Genomic DNA, 22232 nt, shown 5'->3' with positions numbered 1-22232 from the left:
CACAGCCCTGAAGCATCTTCCAGGAGGCAGGTAGGGAGGAGAGCTCAGGGCCTGTGGGTCCCTGCCCTCCTGCAGCCTCTGGGGATGCCATGTGCATCTAACCTGCTCTTAAAGTGTTTCCAGCAATGGATCCTCCACTGCATCCCTGGGGACCTCGCTCCAGTCGCAGCTACCCTGAGCTAACTTCTCCTTCCTGCAGCCAAAACCCACTGCTTTGGGTCTCTTGAGGACTTGGGGACCAGATGATGTCCCTCTGTTCTGCGTTAAACCACTTTGCTTGGAAGGCCTCTTGTTCTCCCCTTTGATCTTCCCTTCTCCAGGCTGTGCCATCCAAGTGGCCACGTGGTGCTTGGGAGCAAGCAGCCTTCTGCCACGGGCTGCCGAGGAGGAGGAGGGTCCCGGCCTCATTCAGTGCCCTAAAACGTGCCACTGCAGGGCGCCGTCAGGGCAGGGCTGGCCCAGGTCCACCCCTGGAGCAGGAGAGGGTTTGCTGAGGCTGTCACAGGTTTGAACTTGCCCCGTCAGTAATACTGCTCCTCGTTTACACAGGGGATTTTGTACGCGCTCGGTTTAACCTGTAATTTCTTCGCTGTTTCCCTGCGAGGTGATGCTCAGCTCGTCTCCCTAGAGCTTGTAAACAAACCCTGAAATACCCCGGTTGGCTTTGTCCCCTGCTGCCTTCACGTGGGCTTTCCCCACCCGCTCCCTGCATAAAAACCTCCCGTGCAGCCTCTCCATTTAGCAGCAGCTTGTTGAATGCTAGAGACCTAATAAAACCGACTGGCTCGAGGAAGATATATATCATCCCGTAATCTCTCCATCTCTCCCTGTTGCTTTGTTTAATCTGGACAGCTTTATTTAATTGCATTGACTTTTTTTTTTCTTTTTTTTTTTTTTTTGGTGCTGCTACATAATTGTTTTCAAACGATGGAGATATTTTACCTGCTCTTTTTTCATTCCCCTGATGTTTAATTCCAGTCACACTTCAGCTGTGCCCTGAATCAACTTTCCTTATTTAGGGATTTAATTTGGGAAGCTAATTTCTTGATATTACATTCTTTCTCCAGCTGCTTCACTTCTAGTTTGCATTCTTCCCCTAGGCTAAAGAGAAAACTTTGCGTGGGACATGGGTCCTTATCTACTGCTCATCGTCTTCTCTGATGGCTTATGTTAATGATTTTTGGCCTTTTTGTAGCTGTAGGTAAGAGATTTTAGCCTGGTTGTACCTTCACTGGCCTGGATGGTGGCCTGGTTGTTCTTGCTGATTTTCTGTTCTACTCAAAGGGGAAATGGATTCATTGAAAAATGTGATTTTGGTAGGGAAAACGTATTCTCTGATTTAAACTGAATTCAATTAATGGTTTCAAAGAAACAAACAAAAAAATCCTTTTAGGTGACAACATCTTGCTCAACCTTTCAAAAAAATCAGTTATTTGATTTCCGGTTTGATTTGCAGTCTGAAACTAAAGTTGAAACAGTAGCTGTGTGTGTTGTATAGAGGATAATGAAAACCTTCCCAAAATAAAATCAAACTCTCATTTTGGACATAGAATCAGAAAATCAACAGAGTAGTTTTCTTTTGAAATACCATTGTCATCTGGGTAATATATCCATAACTTGGAAGTACAGGATGATCTAGTCATGAGTACGGCAGAAGACTCTAGACCATGACAGGATCTGGTGGATTATGTTACATTTTGGTTAACTGCTTTCTTTTGAAAAATGGGGATTTGATCGACAGGGATTGGGCTTTGTCCCAGGCAATACAGGGAATAGCTCCAAGTTAGAAAGGAGGTCACTCCAACGAGCCCAAAGGATGTGTGTCATTGCCGCTGCTGCTCAAATGCTGTTCGTTTTCTTCCAGTTATTGTGCCTTGACTCAGCCTAGATTCTGATTTCTCAAGGCCGAGTTTTTTTTTGTCAGAGAACTTCTGCAGAGCCTCCCACAACCAGGGACTCTGGGCATGACTTCCAAGAAATACCACTCTATAATTAATAATAATATCCCATTGATGCAAACTATTTTCCTAGAAAAAAGGGTGAAGCAAGGGGCGTTTTACTTCTCGTCCTCTTTGTAATGAATAAACCCATTTCCGCAGGCTGGTTTGAATACCGCTGAACAAGCCAGGTAGTGGATACCACATCAAAAAATAAAATAGTAATGGAAGGATTTTATGTATTACAGCAACTCTGGTGCTTAGCATTAAATAATATAAAACATAAATGGACTTCATAAAGTCGAAATACCATTTTAAAATCTTGTCCATTTTCTGCTAACCAAAATTTCAGATTTTCCACCTGCAGAAAATACCCGGGTTTTGGCTTTTTTTCAAAAAATAATGAAAACCCACTAACCTGTACAGACAGAATAAGTGCCAGAGGGCTTTACTAGCTACTTCCACATTTCTTAGTTTTCCTTTATTTAAGTGGTGCCAAGGTGATGGGCTTTCATGATGAGCAGCTGCCCATGCAGGCACTTTCGGGCTCTGTGTGTGTTTTGCGTACACCAGTGGTTTTCCGCTTCTCCATCTTCCTGAGAAGCCTACATGAAGATAAAGCAGATGCACAGGGAGTTGGGCAGAAATTCTTGTTTCCTCCCACACAGCCTGGTCCCACAGGAGCCATGACGTGGCTGGGGAGAGCTCGGGGACAGCGTTGGCTCCTGTGTGGCTTGAGAGAGGTGGCAGCATCCTGCAGATCAAAATTGCCCCATTAGCTAAATACGAACATTGGAGACTGATTTAAGCAGCTGCTTTTGTTTATTCTGCCTTTTTTGCTATTTTCAGCTGTTGGCCGTCACTCCTTACTGCAGGTCTGTTGGCTTTAGGGAAAGGAAGATGCTCATGACTCGATGACTGTCATGGCCAGGTTGCTCCTTGAGGAGATTTGGGATGGAGTGTGAGTGCGTTCACTGGGGGTCAGCCACCCCCAGGGCCTGAGTCCCCTTCTCGGGGTCTCCAAGCCTGATGAGCTGGGCAGAGGGTGAGGATGTGAATACTTGTGTTTGTCACGTATGCAAAGGGCCGATGGTCCCCGAGTGGGTTTTCTGCAGGTTTCCTCAAACACATCACCCTGTGGGGCTTCTTCCCTAGGCGTCCTTGCTCACTCAAGGGTTTTCAGCGCACAGATCCTGTGCTCCTCCATGCCTCCTGTGACACAGCAGACCATTGCACCAGACAGCATTAAACCTCTTCCCCAAGAGTGTCCTGCAGCAGGGTGGGCTGCAGGACATGCTGCCCAAACCCCAAGCAACTTGAGAAGAGGCCACCTGCTGCACCCAGAGACTGCTGAGAAGAGCAAGACAAGTGGGTGCTTCCCCTTGACGGTGCTGTCACTCTCCACACTTGCCAATTCGTCTCCTCAACTGAGAAATATTTATGCACGAGGGTGATTCATCGCTCATGCCTGTCTCTGTGCCAGTGCTCAAAATGTGTTTTAAATACTCTGTTTTCATCCACACCGGTGGTGGTCAGGACAGACAGGTGTAGTGGAGGGGGGTTTTCGGAGTGGGGGTTAATGGTGAGATCCCTCGGAGCACATTGCAGCAGGAAGCTGTATTGTGTGTTGACTTTAAACAGGAGGTTTGGGAGATCAGCTCTGGAGCAGAAAACAGGGGCTTGGGAGGAACAAACACTCGCTGCTTCAGAAGGGTGGCGATTTCCTTTCGGGTAAACACGTCATTAATCTCAGGGAGCACATTCTTTTCCATCAAAAGATAAGGGATTCGAGTTGCCTTTCTCAGGGCTTGGCCTTTTTAGATTGTTTTAGCTGTGGCTTTCGCTCCTTCAATTACAGACTTTACATAATCTCTCATTTTGGGTTTGCCGGGCTTATTATGGGTGCAGAGAAAGTCTTGGGCAAGGGAACTCCTTTCCTTCTTTCTTTAAAATTGCTCTGATCCTTCTTCCCCCACCACCCTCTTGCCAAATTCTTTTTTTTCACTGAAACCTGTCTGGTTTTTGCTGCTTGCAGCTCTGACGAATTTGAGACGTAAGCGTGCCATTTGTCCTAATTTATGAAGCCATCTCCCTAGTGCTCATGATAAAATAGGAGCTTATTTTTTCACCATGAGTGGAAAAACAGCGATAGACTCCTCTCCCCACCTCGGGCTGCCTCTTGCTGCTCAGTTTTGGTGTGGCATTTTTGAGGACACCACTTGCTGTGGCCACCAAGGTGTGAGAAGATGCCGGTTACGGCACCCAGTGCTTAATTTTCAGCTGGCACCGTCAGCTCAGGATCTGCAGTCACCCTGAGCTCTTTTGATAGTAAATGTGTTTAACTGGGATTTAGGGATGAAATCATGGAGGGAATTTAGTTCCTTCCTGTTCTTATCTTCTTTTCTTCCCAGTAGAAGGGCTTAGGGCTGCCAGCAGCTGCATGGGTTGGGATGGGGTAGAGCAGGAGCTGGGGAGCTCCCGCATCCCCTGTTTCAGTGCCCTGGCAGCTCGAGCAGATGCTCTGCAGTCTTTCTGCACTGATCCATCAGCATGGCCATGTGCCATTGCGTTAATTGCGTAATAGCTGCATTTTTATCACTGCATAATCATTGACCTGCCTGTATTCCAAACAAAAATTCCTCTCTATTTTTTCCCCTGCCTAGTTTAAGACTCCCAAAGCAGAAATACTGAGGCTGTGGGAGCTGTCAGCAGGTAGGACGAGGCCCTGAGGACTGAGGCAAACCCAAGGCATGATGTCATTTGTGACATATGGAGGTTGAATCTGCAGGGAGAGGTATCAGAACCTTGTGTTTGCTCTTCTCTGTCTGGGCTGGGCTCCACATGCAGCGTCTCCAGCTACGGAGCTGTGCTGCTGTCCACAAGTCCTGCATGGAGCAGATGTGCTCCTGGCTTGTAGGAAATGTGCACTGACCAGCTAGTCCATGGCAGCCTGCGGCTGGGCTGAGGGTGTCTCCTGAATCCCCGAAGTCTGGGGTGCGAGGTACAGAGGGCTGGTGTGCTGTGGGAAGGGCAGACATGGCCCATGGGAGATGCTGGCTCACGTGACACATGCGTTGCACTGGGGCTCCAGAAAAGGACAACTCGGGTTTGGGGAATGTGGTCCTCTGGGTAGAAGAGTCCAGCAGTAGCTGTCAGGAGACAGGGGCATCGATCTCTTCAGTCCATCTCATCCTCCTCGAGCTCTGCTCCCCTGCAGCTCTTCTCTTTTTCTTCTGTTTCTTCCCAGTCTTCCAGCCAGAACTTGAATATCCAAAGGTGAAGCAAGAGATGTCCTAGAAGATGTTAAAACGTTTTTGTATCCCTGTACGAGTTCAGCGAAGGTTATGTTTATTCTCTGTACCTACCAGTGCAGCTCTGCCTCTCAATGTGCTTTGCTTTCATGACTCACCAGTTCCCCATCTCTTAGAGGACTGGGATATTCTGGTAAAAATCCGTTTGTGCATCTCATAGACTGTCAGACCACAGCAGGTTGAACAGCGAACTGGTGGCATGGAAAAATGACCATATTGTTCTCTATCCACCTCCAATGCTGCTTCCTTCTCAATTTTTCCTTTCCCAGCCTTTCCACATTTTTCTTGTACGTCTCTGCCTCCGCCTGCCCTGTACCGGGCTGGCAGCAGCAGGTCAATGCCTGGGAGAAGAGGTGGTAGAATCATAGAATGGTTTAAATTGGAAGGCACCTGAAAAATCATCTATTTCCAGCCCCCCTGCCATGTGCAGGGACACCTTCCACTACATCAGGTTGCTCAGAGCCTCATCCAACCTGGCCTTGAACATCTCCAGGGATGGGGCATCCACAACTCACTCTGGTAGGGTGGGACTTTCCTAGGACAAAAACACTGGGAGGACCCAAGGAGCTGGAGCTGAGTGGTTGCAAAGGCACGGCTGCAGAAGTGGCCCAGTCTTGGAAGACCATTGGAAACGTGATTGTTAATGTCGGTGTTGAACAAGCCCAAACACAGGGAGCCAAGTATGTGCATGGAGGGATGCACAGGGGTGGGGTTTGTGACTGCCCCACTTTGATTTATTTTTTTATTCTGTTGCGGAAGGTGATAGAAGTGTTATTTGTGACCCCACTGCCCTCTTTGTGCCCCTGTGATGATGCCAATCCGCTGGAGAGGTGCACCGTTTTCAGTGAACTTCCTCAGGTGTGCGGCGTGACATTGCTGGACTGGTTGCACTCAGCTGGACCCACATCATTCTCTGGCACATGCAAGTACTCCCTTTGCTGGGAAGCCCAGAGCCGTTCGGAGCACGGCTGTGTCATGTCAGAAGATCCAGTGCTGCTTCTTGCCTCAAATTAAATTTCAGTGTTTGCATAGTGTGGGAGAACACAAAGATAAAAAGACAGTGAGGTTTGGATGACATTCGTGGCTTTGCATAAATCTCTTCCCATCCACAGTTTCTATGTGGATGGTTAACCCTGTGTATCTACAATTGCACACTGAGATGCTGAAACACCTATTGGTGGTTGTGGTTTGGCATCAAAATGTTGCTTTGTTAAAGCCAGGCATGCCTGACATTCCCTTGGTGAGTGAATATGCTGTTCTTGTGTGAAAGGCTGTCAGTAGTTAAGTGCATCTTAATGAGTACCACCACCATCCACGGATGAACAACTTCTCCAGGCAGGGGCAGAATTAGTATTGCAAGGGCTTTTGGAGGGAGAATTTCAGTCCTTCCCTGCTGTAGAGCACTTTGACCTATGTGGGAATTAATTTGGTTTAGGCCACCCAACAGTCATCTGATAGACCACAACTTCTGAGAGTGGCCAACCGGACAGGGCTTGACTCACCCATCAGGGAGTTAGCAGCTCAGAAGTCCTGGGCTTGTACCTTGCCTTTGGTTAAAAGTTGGGAGGAAGAAAATGCCAGTGTATGGCTGATGAGGAGTGAAACTTCATCTTTCGTGAAGGTGTGTGTTCAGGTGAGGACGGTAGCTGTGGGACCAGGCTGTGGGGACCATTCCTGTTTCCTCCATGCTGGTGTGCCTGGGTACCTCCAGCACCTGCACTGGCACCTTACTCTGGGTGTGCACTTGGACTGGTGTCCAAGCGGAACGACTGGATTTCGGATCTTATGCCAGAAGGGTTTAGAGATGGAAGAAGAAGAGGGAAAGACAGAGAAAGAGGAGATAATTATGCTGAGGATATATAATTACTCCTTGGCTCTTCACCTCTTATATCACACAGGATCCTGAAAGTGCTGGGATCAGACCTGGGAAACGTGCTGCAAGACAGACATTTCCAGCTATTCCTCTGAAAGCAAATCTTAGCAAGTACCTTCCAGGTGGGAATATGTGGGCTTACTTATTTAGGAAAAGAAAAAAAATCTTACCACTTCAAGCCTTCAGCATCCACCTTCATAATTAAAATCTCTAATCACAAGCAGAGCACAATACGTGACCGTCTGCTGGGAGCTGTATCTTAAGGTGGTTTTCCATTTTTGCATTATTTCGCCCCTGCCTTGGTGCCAGAGTTTACTTAACCTTAAGCTTGTGAACAGGCTTATTGAATTTGGCCAAGACTTGACTAATCTGTAATGAGCTCCAGGTTGCCTGGAACTTGGCAGCGCTGTTGTCTTCTGTGCCGTTGCATAATGGCCTGACCCCGTGTAACCACCGCTTTGCCTCATGTCCTTTCTCCAACCTCCTCAATTCCTGCTCTGAAACCTTGGGCTTTGTGGAGGGACCACCCTCCTAAGGTGGGTCCCGAGTGCCAAAACCCACCTCGGCTGCTTTCATCCTCTTCCACAGGGCGAGAGGTGGGAGAAAGTGGCAAGAAAAGCTCAAATGTGGAAACTAGCGGAGACAGAAGGGGAATGCAGTGACGGCAGCCAGGTGAAGGCTGGTGCCCCCTCCCAGGCATCTGTGGTGGCCAGGGGAACATGAGAATCCTGGTCACCTTCCTCCTCTTCCTCCACCTGCATCAGGCTGATGTGCAGCCCTCTGTGCTCTCCCTGCACTTGTGAATGGAGGATGCTTATCCTGGAAGCTCTTCCATTTGAAGCTTGCTAGTTATTTTTTATTGTTTGTTAACATCATTTTAATAAGGGCAACTGGAAGGACTTAATTTGTCAAACATCACAGGAATGATTCAGATGTTGCTCTAAGTCAATTTTCCCCCCCTGTTGTTTATTTACTTCAGCTCAGCCACTTGAGAAATCCATTATCTGCCTGCTTCTTATTGAGTATCTAATGATGAAAATAAATTGTTACCGCTCTTTATTGTGCATTTCCCATAAGGCTGACACGACACAGAGAAGGAACCGGGTTCTTTTCCTTCTAACATGACACTGGGAAGATTGTTTATAGCGTTTCAGCTCCAGCCCTCTGCAAGCCAGCCGAGAGCAGGATCGTTAAAGGCAGGATTTAGAGGCTGTGGGGTTGCATAAATTAATTGAGAGCAAAATTTGCCAGACAAACATTTTGTAATGAGTGAGGAGGGAGGAATCTGGCTTGGATCTCATGTACCCAGCAGTTAGCTGGAGGAAAAGATCCTCTGACAAAAAAAAAAAATAAAAAAAAATCTCACCTTGTTTGGAGATCAGAGTGCCAAATATAGACCCTATCGCGTTTCCTTCCCTCCTCCTTCCGAAGCTTGTCCTTTTGAAGTGCACTTTCAATGGGATGTGGGTAATTGACTCCATGAACAACCGACCGAGTGCTCTGTTGGTTTGACCGATTGGTCTCAGTTGCTGATTCCCGTTTTGTTTTGGATGATTTTCAGCCCAATTGCCCCGTCAGCTACAATTAGTCCCATTAATATGACAGTCGAAAGGTCACAGATGACTCGCTCCAGTCGCAGGCACGGGGGCAGCCAGGAGGTGCGCACAGCGAGTTGTTGTCAGCTCCGCGGTCGTGTGACTATCGCTTGCTTAAATTGATGGCGACTGCAAATCTTGGTGTAAAACTGATCAAAAGGGACATGAGATTTGCTTCACGGGAGGGTGATTGACTGCGAAATGAGGTTGCAATAACACGTAATGTTTGGATGAACTTTAATTAGACAAGAAAGCTCCTGGTTCTCTGTAAAAGGCAAACATGGAATGGCTGGACTTCCTCTTGCCTGCCAGAGCTGTCAGGAGAGGAAGCAGAAGTGGGGTAGAGGTGTAGGTGCATCCGGTGATTCCTTCAACAGATCCACGGCTGTCGTTTTCTGTGGTTCCAGTAACATCTGCCATGGTTTCAGGCTTTGTCTCTTCCATCCAGGATTTATGCTTAGGAGAATAAAGTAGGAAAGGGAACAGGAGATGAATGGATGGAGCACGAGGGATCGTTTGGCTTCTTAAGGTTGATGGGGCTCAGATGTACACAGGGGCAAGTCAAATGTTGGAATCATGGGTCTCATGGTCTCTCTTTGGCTGTGGTATGGTCAAAACGATATCACAGAAAACGTAGTCTGATTGTGTACTTGGCCTTTTGTATGAGAAAGGAGACATAAGGCACCCAAAGTGCCTGGATCAGCCCATCATCGAATCCTATAACCCCAAAACCCAGTTGGGAGACTCTGGTTGGAGATGGTTCACTCACAAAGCAGGAGGCTGTGTCTGATGAGTTTCTGCAAGAGTCTGGTTTTGGTTCGGTGTTACTTGGTATTTTCCCTAACTGCATGGATGATGGAAAAGAGAATATGCAGATTCAATTTGGAGATGACCCCCAGCTGGGAAGGACTCTCAGTAGCCTGGCTGAGAGGGTCAGACTTCCAGATGACCTTACACAAGCTGGGGAAACGGTGTGAAAAGGACGATTTGTGGTTTGATGAAGAAAAATGTGAAGTTTTACACCCTAGCAGAAACCATCGGCCGTGCTGTGCAGGATGGGGAAAGCTTCCAGGAGGTGAAAGTATGCTTTTAAATAAATGCAAAGAACTTATGAATCAGGCAAGAAATAGCATCATGAGCTTCAAACAGGGTGGTTTTGATTAGACAGTAGGGGAAACCTAAATGATAAAGACACGAAAAGATGGGAGTAAACCCTCAAGAGAGGCTGAGTCCGCTTCACAGGAGATACTTAAGAATCGGTGGGGCAAACTTCTGTCAAGTGACGCAGATACATTTGCTGCTGCTGCTGTGAAGCACAGGTTGGAGAAAGTCTGCAGATCTCCTTGGGGCAAGAGATGAGTATTTTGCCCACTCCTTTTGTTTTACTAATGAGATGTTAACATTTTTATAAGGAGCACAGACTTTGGGAAAAATCCCTTGGCCAGGCACCCAAATTTTCCTCGAGCAGCTTGGTGGGAGCTTTGCAGCCAGCTCACGTGCTGTGCCATCGTGGGCATGAATTCCAGTTGCAGGAGCTCAGGTCTGGTCTTGAGGGATCGTATAGCCTACATAGATCCCCACTTTATTTCTCCAGAAGCTGCACTTTCTGCACACATCTGTGAGGTCCAGAGGTCAGTGTGTTGTGCTGAGCTTATTCCCTTTAAATCCCGTCTGGGACTTGTTCCTAGTGAAGATAGCTGGTGCTTTTAAAAAGCCTAGCAGCAGGAGACCTCTTCTATCAGTGTGTTTCCATCCATGTTTGGGCAACACAATGAATGCAGATGTGGTAGGAAACTTTTGATTATCTATAGGATTTTTTCTGTGGCGACTTCAAAGCTCTGTGGTTAGTTATATTCTGAGACTTTAAATGGATATGTCTTGTGTTCAGAGCTCTGATTTAATTTTCCGGTTTAATCTATTGTCCAAACCTCATTACTGTTGTCTTTGAGGCACGGGACAGCTTTGATAGAGGCATTTTTTCATTTCTGGCCATCACCCTGTACAGCCATAAACAACATCCTGCCTGCAAATGAGAAAATTTAAGTTATTGCAGTCACATGTCTTGTGGAAAGAGATTGTAGTGGCGGGAGAAAAAAAAGGAACCGACTTTCCTCCTTTCCTCAGCTCCCACCTCAGCTGGCATGAGCATTTCGATCACTGATAGGGAGGAGAAGTTTCCACAGATTAAGATGCTCCATTAAAAAGCAGTGTTGCCTGTTGAAAGTGAAATTATTAATTTCATAGATGCGTCATTAATTCCTTAACCCGCTTTCAGGAGTTATCTTTTCTATCTATAATTATCTAAAACCTTTCCTAATTAATGCCCTACTGGCACGTCAGCTGTCAGGCCCAACTATTTCTAACAAATCCGAGTTTGTGGAAGAATTTGGCCTGTCCTTCCAATGTGAAGTGAGGAAGCAGGATCTTCCATTACATATCCAGTCAACCAGTTGCATGACGTTGATACCCTACCCATTGCTTCCCCCTCTCTCCCATCTTCTCTAAAACTTTTTTGTTTGGAAAGTAGAACTTGTTTGTGTATGACCTTGGAAAGACTTGGCAGAAACGGGTGCGGGGAGTGGGGCACATCCCAAGGGCTCGGCGTTTCCTCCTTGTTGTGCCACGATAAACATCCGCAGAAGGTTTGGGAGGGGGGTGGCTGGTCATGGTGCCCAGCCCTGTGTTTAGGCCTGGTTTGGAGGTGATAACACAGCAACAAGAGAGCAACGGCATCAGGAGGGTAAGTGCACAATGTGGCAATGGGTGGTTTTAGAGCATCTTATTCCTTCTCCACTGGGAAAACCCATCTTCTAGGGCAGAGCCAACCCTGCAACCAACTGGCTTTGTTGGCTTTAGGCTCACTGGCAACCAGCATATAAACGGGGTGTGCTGGTAGCAGCTTGACAGCATGGGCACATCTTGGGTCTTGTCTGTGCAGGGGCTCGACTGGCAGAAACACAGAACTGGAGTACGGTGTGAGGGCTTGCTCAGGGACGCATAATTTTGCTCTATTAGGAAAGAGGATTAAAGTGGCGTGGATAAATATTATATATTTATATAATATATATAATAGTATAATATAAAGTATAAATATTAGCTGATCCCTGCAGCCAGTTTTCTTCCATGGACACGTTTTACAGGAAGATGTCCTGCTTTCTCACAGATGGGACTCTATATGATCCGTGTTCTGGCTTGGTGAGAGCCTCTCAGCCCGGTGGTGCCACTCAACGTGCTGGCCTCCACCACTGCGCCCACCGTCAGCTATGCCTTTCCCTGGCATCGGCACCCTTGTAACCACACTGACCTCTTCCCTGCCTTCTCCCCCCACCACATAAGTTCACAGTCATCCTTTCAAACTGTCCCGGGAAACAGCAGCTGCCGTTGCACATGTTTAGAGGATGGCTGGTCACTGAGAGCAGGCTAGAGAGTCTCCAGCAGTCGGTGTGGTTTCTGAGGTTCTCCATGTCTTTGCAGAGCACGGCTTCGTCGGCTACTCCGAAGAGCTTATGTTCAACAACACGCTGCCAGACTACAGCCAGGGGGAGTCCTTCTTCACCGTTTTTGGAGTATTTTTTCCGGCTGCCACAGGTACTGTAGGTTTTATCCTCCTCTCCTTCCAGCACGGTCACATCTTGGAGATGAGCAGAAGCAAGGAGAGTTCCTCTGGGTGGCTCGACGGGGCAAGCGGGACCATATTTGGCTGTAACAGACTCATGCTGTCGATTCAAAATGTTCAGGCTTTCCTCCAGCATCTCAAATTTTGCACATTCCTGCCCACCGATGTGTTCTTCTGTCTCTCTGTGGTCAGAAACTGCTGGTCAACTCTATGGGTTGATATGGTGGTGTAAATCCCTCCCTGCCAAGGACAAAGCTCAGGCACCAATCTTGGCCAGTGCTGTCAGGCCACAAGGTATCACGCTTTTTTAAAAGGGCTGATCATGATTTATCTTTTTAGAGAAATGCTGGGAGGGTGGGAGGTGCACAGGAGAGCTTTCCCACCAGCCTTACCGTGGGCAGGTGGCCAAGCCGGTATGATGCCATTGCTCATGGTGCTGACCCACCACTCTCTGCACAGCATCACAGATGCATCTTTGTGTGTCAGCAGAGCTCATGCTTATGAGCTTAACTGGATGCTTTCATATTATTCATTCCCTTAAATTACCAGGAAGATCCATGTCCCCTTTCCGAAGCTGGCAATCTCCAGAGGGAATGAGATGACTGTCAACTGGAGTTACAATACCTTTTGTTGATGCAGGGTGTTTTTAAGCTATAAAAAGTACCGATTATAAGCAGTTTCCATAGCGATGAATCCTTGGATTACAGAATGAATTTTCAGAGGATTAGCTCTAAGCAACTCGCTGGAAGTTGTTCACAGAATTGCTGCGGTACGGGGAGATAAACTAAAGGGTTTTGTGAGACAGACTGCAGGAATGGTCTGGTAGCAGAAGTCGTCACTTTGTGAGATGCACCTAGTGCAGGACTTCAAATTTTCCTTTGAAATCCACTCTCTCAGCTTATCAGGCTGGGTATTGCCTCTGTGTAGAGTTCCTCCTGGAAAACTCATCTTTCTAAACTATTGGCACCATGAAGAAGCACCAAAAGTTGTCTTCTGCCCTCTTTTTTGTCATTCTGCCTGGCCCAAGTGAGTCCCCCAGCCAAAGAAAGAGACCTTCCCCACGAGCCCTGCCTCTGATGCAGGAAAGCAACATTTTCCCAGCTCTCTGATTATAGAAGAAGGAATAGTTATGACAAAGCTGTGCAGAAAATTACCACAATTAGCCATATTAAATGGTTCTTCATCACTGCTAATGCTCAGCTGCTAGGAAGAAGGCCAAAGCTAATAGATATAATTTATTTAAAGCCCTGGCAGCCTGTTGCTTTGTTAGTTAGCAGTAGTAATACCAGTAGTAATGTTAAACATTCTCCGAAAATAAGGTTTGGGCTGATGTATAATTACCTTAGTTGCTGCACAGCTTTTTCATGTGTTCTTTTTAATCGCTTGGTTATTTACAGCATTTAAAGTATTCCTTTGGAGTCACAGGGCCAGCAGTACCATATAACACCACTATTGCTCCTGTTATTGCTGTTTGTAGCACGGTGGAGCTCAGGAGGAGCCTCATAAAATGTAGGGTTGTGTCTGGCGCTCTGTGTGGGAGAACTTGTGATCTGATTAAGATCTTTTCAAGAAGGTGGAAGTCGAGACTTTTCTGCTCCAGGTCACAAATGGGGACCCCAGGACAACTTCAGAAGTGCTGGGAATAAAGCTCCCATCTCCTAGGGCTGGGGCAATGAGTGAGGACTGCGGTCCTCCCCCGTCCCACGTGACCCAGGCTCGCTTAGCTCACCTCCCCCCCTCCCCACCATGGGGGTGCAATGCCAGGGCTGCAGAGGGGACCCCAGGTTTTTTGGGGTCCCACGTGCTGGAGCAGAGCTGCTTCCCACTGTGCTGCCTGGACACAGCCCGAGCCCACCAGCAGGACAGGTGGTCCACGAGATTGGAGATGATGTCTCAGGGATGGGTTTGGCAGCGGCGTTAGCAGTGGGCTGGAGCGGTGTGGTGGGGTTGCCAGCGCTGCTGATGCAGGGCAGCCTGATGCAGATTACGAGCAAACTTCAACATCAGGCCCCAGCACCTCCGTGTGAAAAGGAGTGGCAGGAACATGCCGATGTCATTCCAAGGCTGTCACCTCTAGTCTGTGCTCCTGCTCCTGCCCTGCACCATCCCCAAGTGGTACCCGCCTCTGCTGGGACCCTGCAGTGACCTCGCCAAAGCATTGGAAGCAAAATCCTTTGTGTTAAGTTAGATGTAACAGAAATTCAGGGGGAGTTTCAGGGAAACAGTATGTTGTTTAGTTTTGAGGGGTTACTTCAAGCCACTTTGAAACGTTTTCTTTGACCCAAAGCAATGTTCTGTTTATGTTTTATTATTAAATCTCATGTTTACTCTTTTTAATTTTTATCATATGCTAGTTTAGAATCTATGATGCTGTTTTGATAACAAAGTTTTTTTAAAAAAATATTTAGGAAATTGTGAAACGAGATGTTTGGGCCTTTCTGAGACGAAATGTTCCTCTTTGAAGTGAAACTATTTTGATCTCTTCAGGATAAGGTCTTTATTCGCCCTCTGAAATGGTTATCTGAATTCAACTGGTTTAAGTTTGGTCGCTAGGATGTACGGAAAAGTGGTTTTTAAGTTGCCTGTTTCCACCAGAAATATCAGTGAAATGGAAACTTCAGAAATACAGGCTGGTAGCTGTAAAAGCTGTAAAAGCAAAGGGACAGCTGCTTTGGGAAAGGGGAGCAGGACCTGCGAGGAGACCCTTGTCAGGACTGAGTGGGCAGGAGAAGCGGCCCTTGGCCAGGGCACTGTGGCCAAGGATTGTCATCCCAGGCTTTTGTAGACTGGTAGCAACATGCTGCCTCCTACAAGCATCCTCCTTGCATTGTTTTGCTCCAAGTCCAGTTGTTTTCTCTGTTCCTCTGTATTTTATTGGTGCAACTCCAGCAATGCGAGTGAAGTTATCTGGGTTTTACAGCTGAGTGGTGGAAAGCAGAGGCAAGTCCATTTGCTTCCTGGGTAACAGCTTTTTAAACCATTTCAGCTGGACGTGCAGTGCAGCTGGCTTTATTCCCCCAAGTTTGTAATTTAATAATTGCGAAGCAGCTGAGTGATCCAAAACATACATCCAGAGCTGGCCTAAACGGGAGTGCATGGGCATGGAAGACTCAGATTTGCTGACTTTGATCAAAAAGACTAACGTAGTCGCTATGGAAGGTGTGAACGCACTCCTATAGAGACTTTGCGCATTAACCAGATGTTTTTCTGCATGCTCTCGTGAGACTGCACCTGGAATACTGTGTTCAGCTCTCGAGGCCCCAGCACAAGAAGGACATGGAGCTGCTGGAGCGGGTCCAGAGGAGGGCCACAAAGATGATCCGAGGGCTGGAGCATCTCTCCTATGAAGACAGGCTGAGAGAGTTGGGGCTGTTCAGCCTGGAGAAGACTCCGGGGTGATCTTATAGCACCTTCCAGCACTTAAAGGGGGCCTACAGGAAAGCTGGGGAGGGACTTTTTACAAGGGCGTGTAGTGATAGGACAAGGGGCAATGGATTTAAACTGAAAGAGGGCAGATTTAGATTAGATATAAGGAAGAAATTTTTCACTCAGAGGGTGGTGAGGCACTGGAACAGGTTGCCCAGAGAAGTTGTGGATGCCCCATCCCTGGAAGTGTTCAAGGCCAGGTTGGATGAGGCTTTGGGCAAGCTGGTGTAGTGGAGGGTTTCCCTGTCCATGGCAGGGGAGTTGGAACTAGATGATCTTTGAGGTCCCTTCCAACTCGAACAGTTCTATGATTCTATGTTTGTATATACCTTCTCAATGCACATGTTTTCCTGCTGTGCTGTGTTACGCAAACACTCGGGTACCCGTCTGACCAGGGCTTTGCACAGGGAAGGAGTCTTGGGAGCTGCCTGCCCACCTTCAGCGCCTCAAACTGCTCAGCGACAGCAGCAGCAGCCATGCAACCTTCAGTGCAGCTTTAAAACGAGGTTAAACATCGGTTCTGTTGCGCAGAGAATGTTTTTCTACTAAATCCCCGAGGTTTTCTGTCTAATGAAAGGAGCGTGTTGTCGTGCGATACAAGAAGGCAAGACGGCGCTTGAAGCAGTGTTAGTGGAAAATATCATCATACCAAAACCAGTTCTGAAATAAACTGTATTTGGCAGTTGCAAAATGACAGCAAATAGATTTAGAAGTTTTGGGCGAAGTTATCAGATGATGTAGACTGGCACAACTCCATTGAAGTCTATGGAGAGGTGCCAGCTTACATCAGTGGAGAATTTGGCCCTTTTAAAAAATTAGCTACAATTCTTATCTAAGATTTTCCATTCTTCATCTCTTGGATGAAGGGAAAAAAAACTTCTTTTATATTTTATAGTAGATTCACTGGAAAATGCAATGGACATTTGCAAGCAGTCATATCTATAGTTATAAACCATAGCTGGTGGAGTTAGAAGCCAGAGCTGGTGGAGCTGATGGTTGTGCCTAACGTATAATGTAGGTGGTCCCCTCATGCACGTTTACACTGTCTGGATGATGCCCAGGACAGGATTACGCTGGGAATAGCAGCAATGTACAGACTGTCTCAGCCATAATTTCCTGGCTGAGTTAACCGTGTTTTCATGCTTCCTTGTCCAGAAGCTTTGTCATTATCTGCTGCTCTCTGAGATAATAGCCAGTGTGGAAAATCCAGCCTGCTATCTCGTTGAAACAGAGGTGTGGATAATTTTCTCCATGTACAATCTGCAGATATGATTGCTTGAGTTCAGAAGGGATTGGCCGTTTCCCTAAGGACAGGTCTGTGTCTGGAGGAAGGAACATCCAAACTTCTCTATCGTTGAGTTTTATATGGAAGTGTACGGGTTTTTCTTCTGTTGAGTAGCTGGAGTCTCTGGAAAGGCTGTTTTTGGCTACTTGCAAGTCAGACCAGTTCTCTGGCAGGAGGTGACTGAGGCTATGGATAGTGGAGATTGTTTAGGGTTTTTTTTTCAAAATTAATTCAGTTGTCCTCTCATCAAAAAGTGGGATGGTTAGTCTGCTGCTTGCAAAAGACCTTCTCAGTACTGCTCTTTGGCAGCTGTCGTCCTGTCTGGAAAATTACTTTTTGGGTGGTGATGGGTAGGTGGCTTTAGCATTGTCCATATGTCTGTACTCCCAGATTGTCCATCCTTCTGTACTAGTCAGGTCTGAGGCGTAGTTACAGCACAGAGGCGATGGCTTTGGCCTGAGTGTCTGAGAATATTCATGTTCATTCCCTCCGTGGTGGCCTTGGCCTTCGGCAGTGGAATCCATGAGACTCTGGTGACTTCCTGAGAGTCCTGACAAAAACTAATGGTGTGCACTGGCCTGGGTCTGACCCCTGGTTGCTGCAGGGCAGGAGGTCAGTCATCGATCTCAAGATCCTCTTTGTGTGGTCTCTGGCAGGTCATCTCCTGACTGCTCCCAAATATGCGTGGGTCTGTGTCAGTGAGGTGGCCTGGGCTGTGCAGTCATTGCTGTGCAGATGATTCATGTCTTCAACTTTTTTCATATTCAGTCCAGAAAACGCCATTTTGGTGTTTCCCCAGTGCTTTGCTGAGGTGGGAGTTTGAATGAGGAAGAGGTGAGTCAAGTCCAAGCTGGAAGATTTAGAGGTGGTGCCAAATGCTTGGGAAACTCCGCCAAGAGGCACATGAGATTAACAGCTGTCCTTCTGACAATAATTTGCTCCCTTTGGAAGAAAAATTCAGAGTATTCTCAGCTTTCTGCTTTGCCCCTGAATTGCAAAGTAGTATGTCACTGAAGAGCACTTCATAGAGGCTTCATTTAGCATGATGTTTGTGACCATTTCCATGGACTTATGTCTTCCTAACTTTTTTCACCTCCAGCTAAACCTATTATGTGGATGTTTAAAAGGAGCAGTGCTTGAACAACGCTTGGAAGCTTTATCCAGGGAAAAGTACACTGGTTGATGGGCTTTTAGCAGCACTGTTCAGAAGTGTATCCACGGAATAGTCTTCCAGGAGAAAATTAAGAGCTTGTTTTGATTCGTAATGTTTTTCGCTATGGTGTCAAGGATTCAAATCTGTTCTGGAACTGGAAGATAGCTTTTCCAGGAGATGAGGAATGCCAGGAGCCCATAGGGACTGATGGGGCTCTGGCTCTGTTGTGGAGAGGATGACAGAAAGAGATGACTGCTGGGTGGGATGATCAAGGAGGGAAAAAAAAAAATGATCAAGGCAGAAATACTAATAATAAATAAATAAGACTCTGGATGCTTAGCCGATGTGTTTGGCAACGTGTGAGTGTCTTGTGCTCGTTAACGCACTATCCTCACGGCAGCACAGCGAGGAGAGGAAATGTTACAATTCCCATCTAGCAGATGGGGACACGGAGCTGTGAAGATGCACAGCAAAGCCTGGGATGGAGCAGGGAGATCAGCCCCTGTTCCCCAGTTAGCAACCCAACCGTCGCTCCCTGTTGGCAGACCATCGGTGGCCATGCGAGGTCTGTAGAGGAGGCATCCCTCTGGCTGAGCTGCCTTGTCCCCTTTACTGTGAGATTTGTCCCTCAGCTCCTGTCTACCCATTGTCCTGGGAGAAAACCCTCCCAGGCAGCAATCAATGTTGAGCTTTAAAACGCAATGGGTTGTCGCTGATTTAGAGCTGTAGTCACTCAGATTCGCAGCCTCAGAGACTGACTTCGTCATTCTTGTGTCCTCTGAGAATGAGGAATGACTGCTGGACTTGGCAGCCAAGCGGCAGATGGACGCGTGGTCGGTCCCCTGCTGCCAGGGCTGGCAGATGCTGTGAGCGCTGTGCTGTTGACGTCCTCCTTCCCATTGTTGTTCTGTGGTGATGTCAGCCCGGCTCCCAGGGACCATCCTGTGAGCGGTGCTGGCTGGCACCTGGCCCACACCTCCTTATGAAGACGTTAGTCTGACATCCAGGGGGTGGGATAGTGATGGGCAGAAGGTAGTGTCTTAAAAGGGGCTCTTCTGTCTTGCGTTCAAATTGTCCAATTTCTCATCAAGATTCTAACTCACAGATTTTTATTATTTTTTTATTTATTTATAGCAGATATCTGAAGTCTTCTAGGAAAAATTTTGAGATAATGTGACGAGAAGTTTTGTTTTCTTGCCAAGTCCGCTATGACTCCTGCTTCAGCTATGGGCAAAGCCTCTTAAACAATTTGTACCTTGGGTTCCTAGCCTCAACGTGGAGACTGTAATCCTTTGCTCCATCCTGTTTCCCTTTCTTGCGTCTTTAGATGGTAATTTTTTAGGCTAAAGACTGTCCTGATTGTACAATACCCTGTGCTCTGGCATAAAATAAGAGTTCAGTACTTATTCTTAGTCCTACCACATGTTTTCTACGTGATGCTGGGACAATCGCTTGCCCTCTCAGCGCTTCTGTTTTCCCATCTGCAAAGTAGAGATAATGCCAACTTCCAAAGCAGATCCCTTGGCTGGAAGGTGCTGCCTTCGTGCTGAGCACTGTTATTCCTGCTGCTAAATGCGCAAACAATCGTCATTAAACACGGACAGGACAGGCGGTTTTGTAACAGCGGTTGTCCCCCATGAATGCAGGGACCTGTAATGGATCTGGTCCGGGGGGGTAGTACCACCTGCTGAATGTGCTGCTGTGATGAACAGTAGCATTTTTCTTTTCAACAGTGGGACAGCATTGTCTTCTGTGAGGTTTGCGTTACGATAAGATGGGGTTTGTTCAGATTTCTGCTTTTTTTCTTTTTTTCTTTTTTTTTTCATTGCCCCCCAGCATTGTTCAAAGTGGACAAAGGGTTCTTTGTAGACATGTTTGTCGTGGTTTGCTTCTGTTAAAGACATGAACAGCTTCTTACCAAGCAATCAATGGGAGCCAGTATTTGTGCATGTAGCAGTGCAATGAGATGATAGAGTTACTGTTCTGAAGCCATCAATTAACTGACTGACTAAATTAAATTACATATTATAATATGTATTATATGCGCTATAACTTACATTAACTCTAAATTGCATTTATGTCTACAAAATACAGGTGTGATGGCTGGGTTCAATATGAGCGGAGATCTCCAGAAGCCTGCTACCAACATCCCCCTGGGGTCTCTGGCCGCTATTGGCACCTCGTAAGTCATGGATTGGGGAAAATTTGCTCTTTGGAGACTGCCCTGGATGTGACCAATGCATTTCATATTCCCGTCGACCTTTTATTACTCAGCCATCTGGAAAATTAAAGTCTGGCTCTCATTCAAATTATCATTCATTACCACCACCTACTCTGGGTGGGTTAGAGAAGAGGTTTGTTAACGCGGATATAATCAATCCTTCCTCTGCTGGGTGGGATGTGTGTTGGTGCTGGAGCGGTTGTGCTGCTGCAGCCTGGCTGTCCCAGAGCAGGATAAAGTTCTGGAAGGCTTGGAGTGCATGATTTTGTCCCTTAATGCTGTTGATTTCAAAGTTTTTTCTTTTTCTATATAAATAGAAAATATAAAAAACATATGAAAAATTCAATATAATTTTTATTATTGGGAAAATGGGACCAAGACAGGTGAGATTACCTACCCACCTGCAAGGCCAGGGGTACGCAGAAGTCCTGCACCCCTGAGCAACACTCCACCCCAAGAAATGCTGCTTTCCAGGACTAAAACACTGTTACGTATTAAAAAACACTCAATAGTTTTTCCTGCCTGCTTTCATTGCCACCTAAATTGCTTTTGAAATTATTACTTTTAATTGTGTACCAAGGTTCAGACAGAAAGGAAGGATCTTCAGAATTTAGAGGGATTCTTGCTGAAATTGGTGCTTGTTTCAAGTGAGGGGACTCCACGGGCCGCAGAAGAATCACTGTGGTCACTCACATCTCTGCTGTCTGGGCTTTGCAGACAGACTAGCTCATCTCTCCATCTGAGTACTGGAAAGGCCAGAGGCACCAGAGGAAGATCATGACGAAGGTTGTAGAGCAGACTGGCTGCAGTGTTTAACATTACTTCCCGATGAGGGGACCTGTGTACCTGCAGAATCATAGAATTGTAGAGTGGTTTGGGTTGGGAGGGACCTTTAAAGGTCACCTTGTCCAACCCCCCCTGCAATGAGCAGGGACATCTTCAACTACATCAGGTTGCTCAGAGCCCCATCCAACCTGCACTGGGGCATCTATCACCTCTCTGGGCAGCCTGTTCCACTGTTTCACCACCCTCGTCATAAAAAATTTCTTCCTTATATCTAGTCAAAATCTACCATCTTTTAGTTTAAAACCATTACCCCTTGTCCTGTTGCAACAGACACTGCTGAAAAGTCTGTCCCCAGGACTGAGTTATTCCTCCATGCATACATTAAGAGTGCAGGTAGCTTCCCCTCAGGGGTGCCATATGGTCATGCAGCAGCTGTCCCTGGTACATTGCAGGCGGTCAGTAACATGGACCGGTGTTAAATTCAACCCTGAGGCTAAATCACGCAGGAACAGCCCGTGCAGAGTGATTGAAGACCAAACTTGTGGATACTTGACTGTCTCCTGGCTCTGCCAATGGGCAGAATTCTCAATGGTCTTGTCTTGCTGGAAAAAAATAGTTTATTGTTATTGTTTGCAGGTGGTTTCTGTACATGGTCTTTGTTTTTTTGCTGGGAGCCATTTGTACCCGTCAGTCACTCCGCTATGACTTCATGATAGCAGAGAAGGTAACTTGTTTGAATAACCCAGCGTGAGTTTAGGTAATGGTGCTTTCGGGTTGCCATCTGCCTTACTCAATGCTTGACTTTTCCAAAAGCCTAAGGAATTTGGGTACCCATCCCTTGTGGAAATTCAGGGGGATTTCCCTATTGCAAATCACGAGTGTACAACCGATTTGAATAGCTTTGCATTCACCAGCGTATCCAGTAATGCTGAATCTTGGCATAATCACCCGGGAATAGCTTTAAGAGCTAAAATATGCTAATGTGGTCTAATGATAAATGCTGTATTTTGTTCAATGTATCCTTTCTCA

The 22232-nt window shown here is 46.8% G+C and overlaps 1 protein-coding gene across 1 annotated transcript in view; it reads left to right on the top strand.

Moving 5' to 3' along the window:
* The window catches only part of SLC12A8 (solute carrier family 12 member 8), a 52078-nt gene that overhangs the window by 14284 nt on the left and 15562 nt on the right, over nucleotides 1-22232 (top strand). Inside the window, exons 5-7 of the mRNA XM_086615556.1 lie at nucleotides 12191-12304; nucleotides 20291-20378; nucleotides 21840-21927. Coding sequence (XP_086471682.1) covers nucleotides 12191-12304; nucleotides 20291-20378; nucleotides 21840-21927 — 290 coding nt within the window. The remainder of the gene's footprint in view (nucleotides 1-12190; nucleotides 12305-20290; nucleotides 20379-21839; nucleotides 21928-22232) is intronic.

This window comes from Tauraco erythrolophus, chromosome 8, assembly GCF_009769465.1.
Source record: "Tauraco erythrolophus isolate bTauEry1 chromosome 8, bTauEry1.pri, whole genome shotgun sequence".
In the NCBI taxonomy this organism is placed as follows: Eukaryota; Metazoa; Chordata; class Aves; order Musophagiformes; family Musophagidae; genus Tauraco; species Tauraco erythrolophus.
This window is presented reverse-complemented; position numbering and strand designations above follow the sequence as displayed.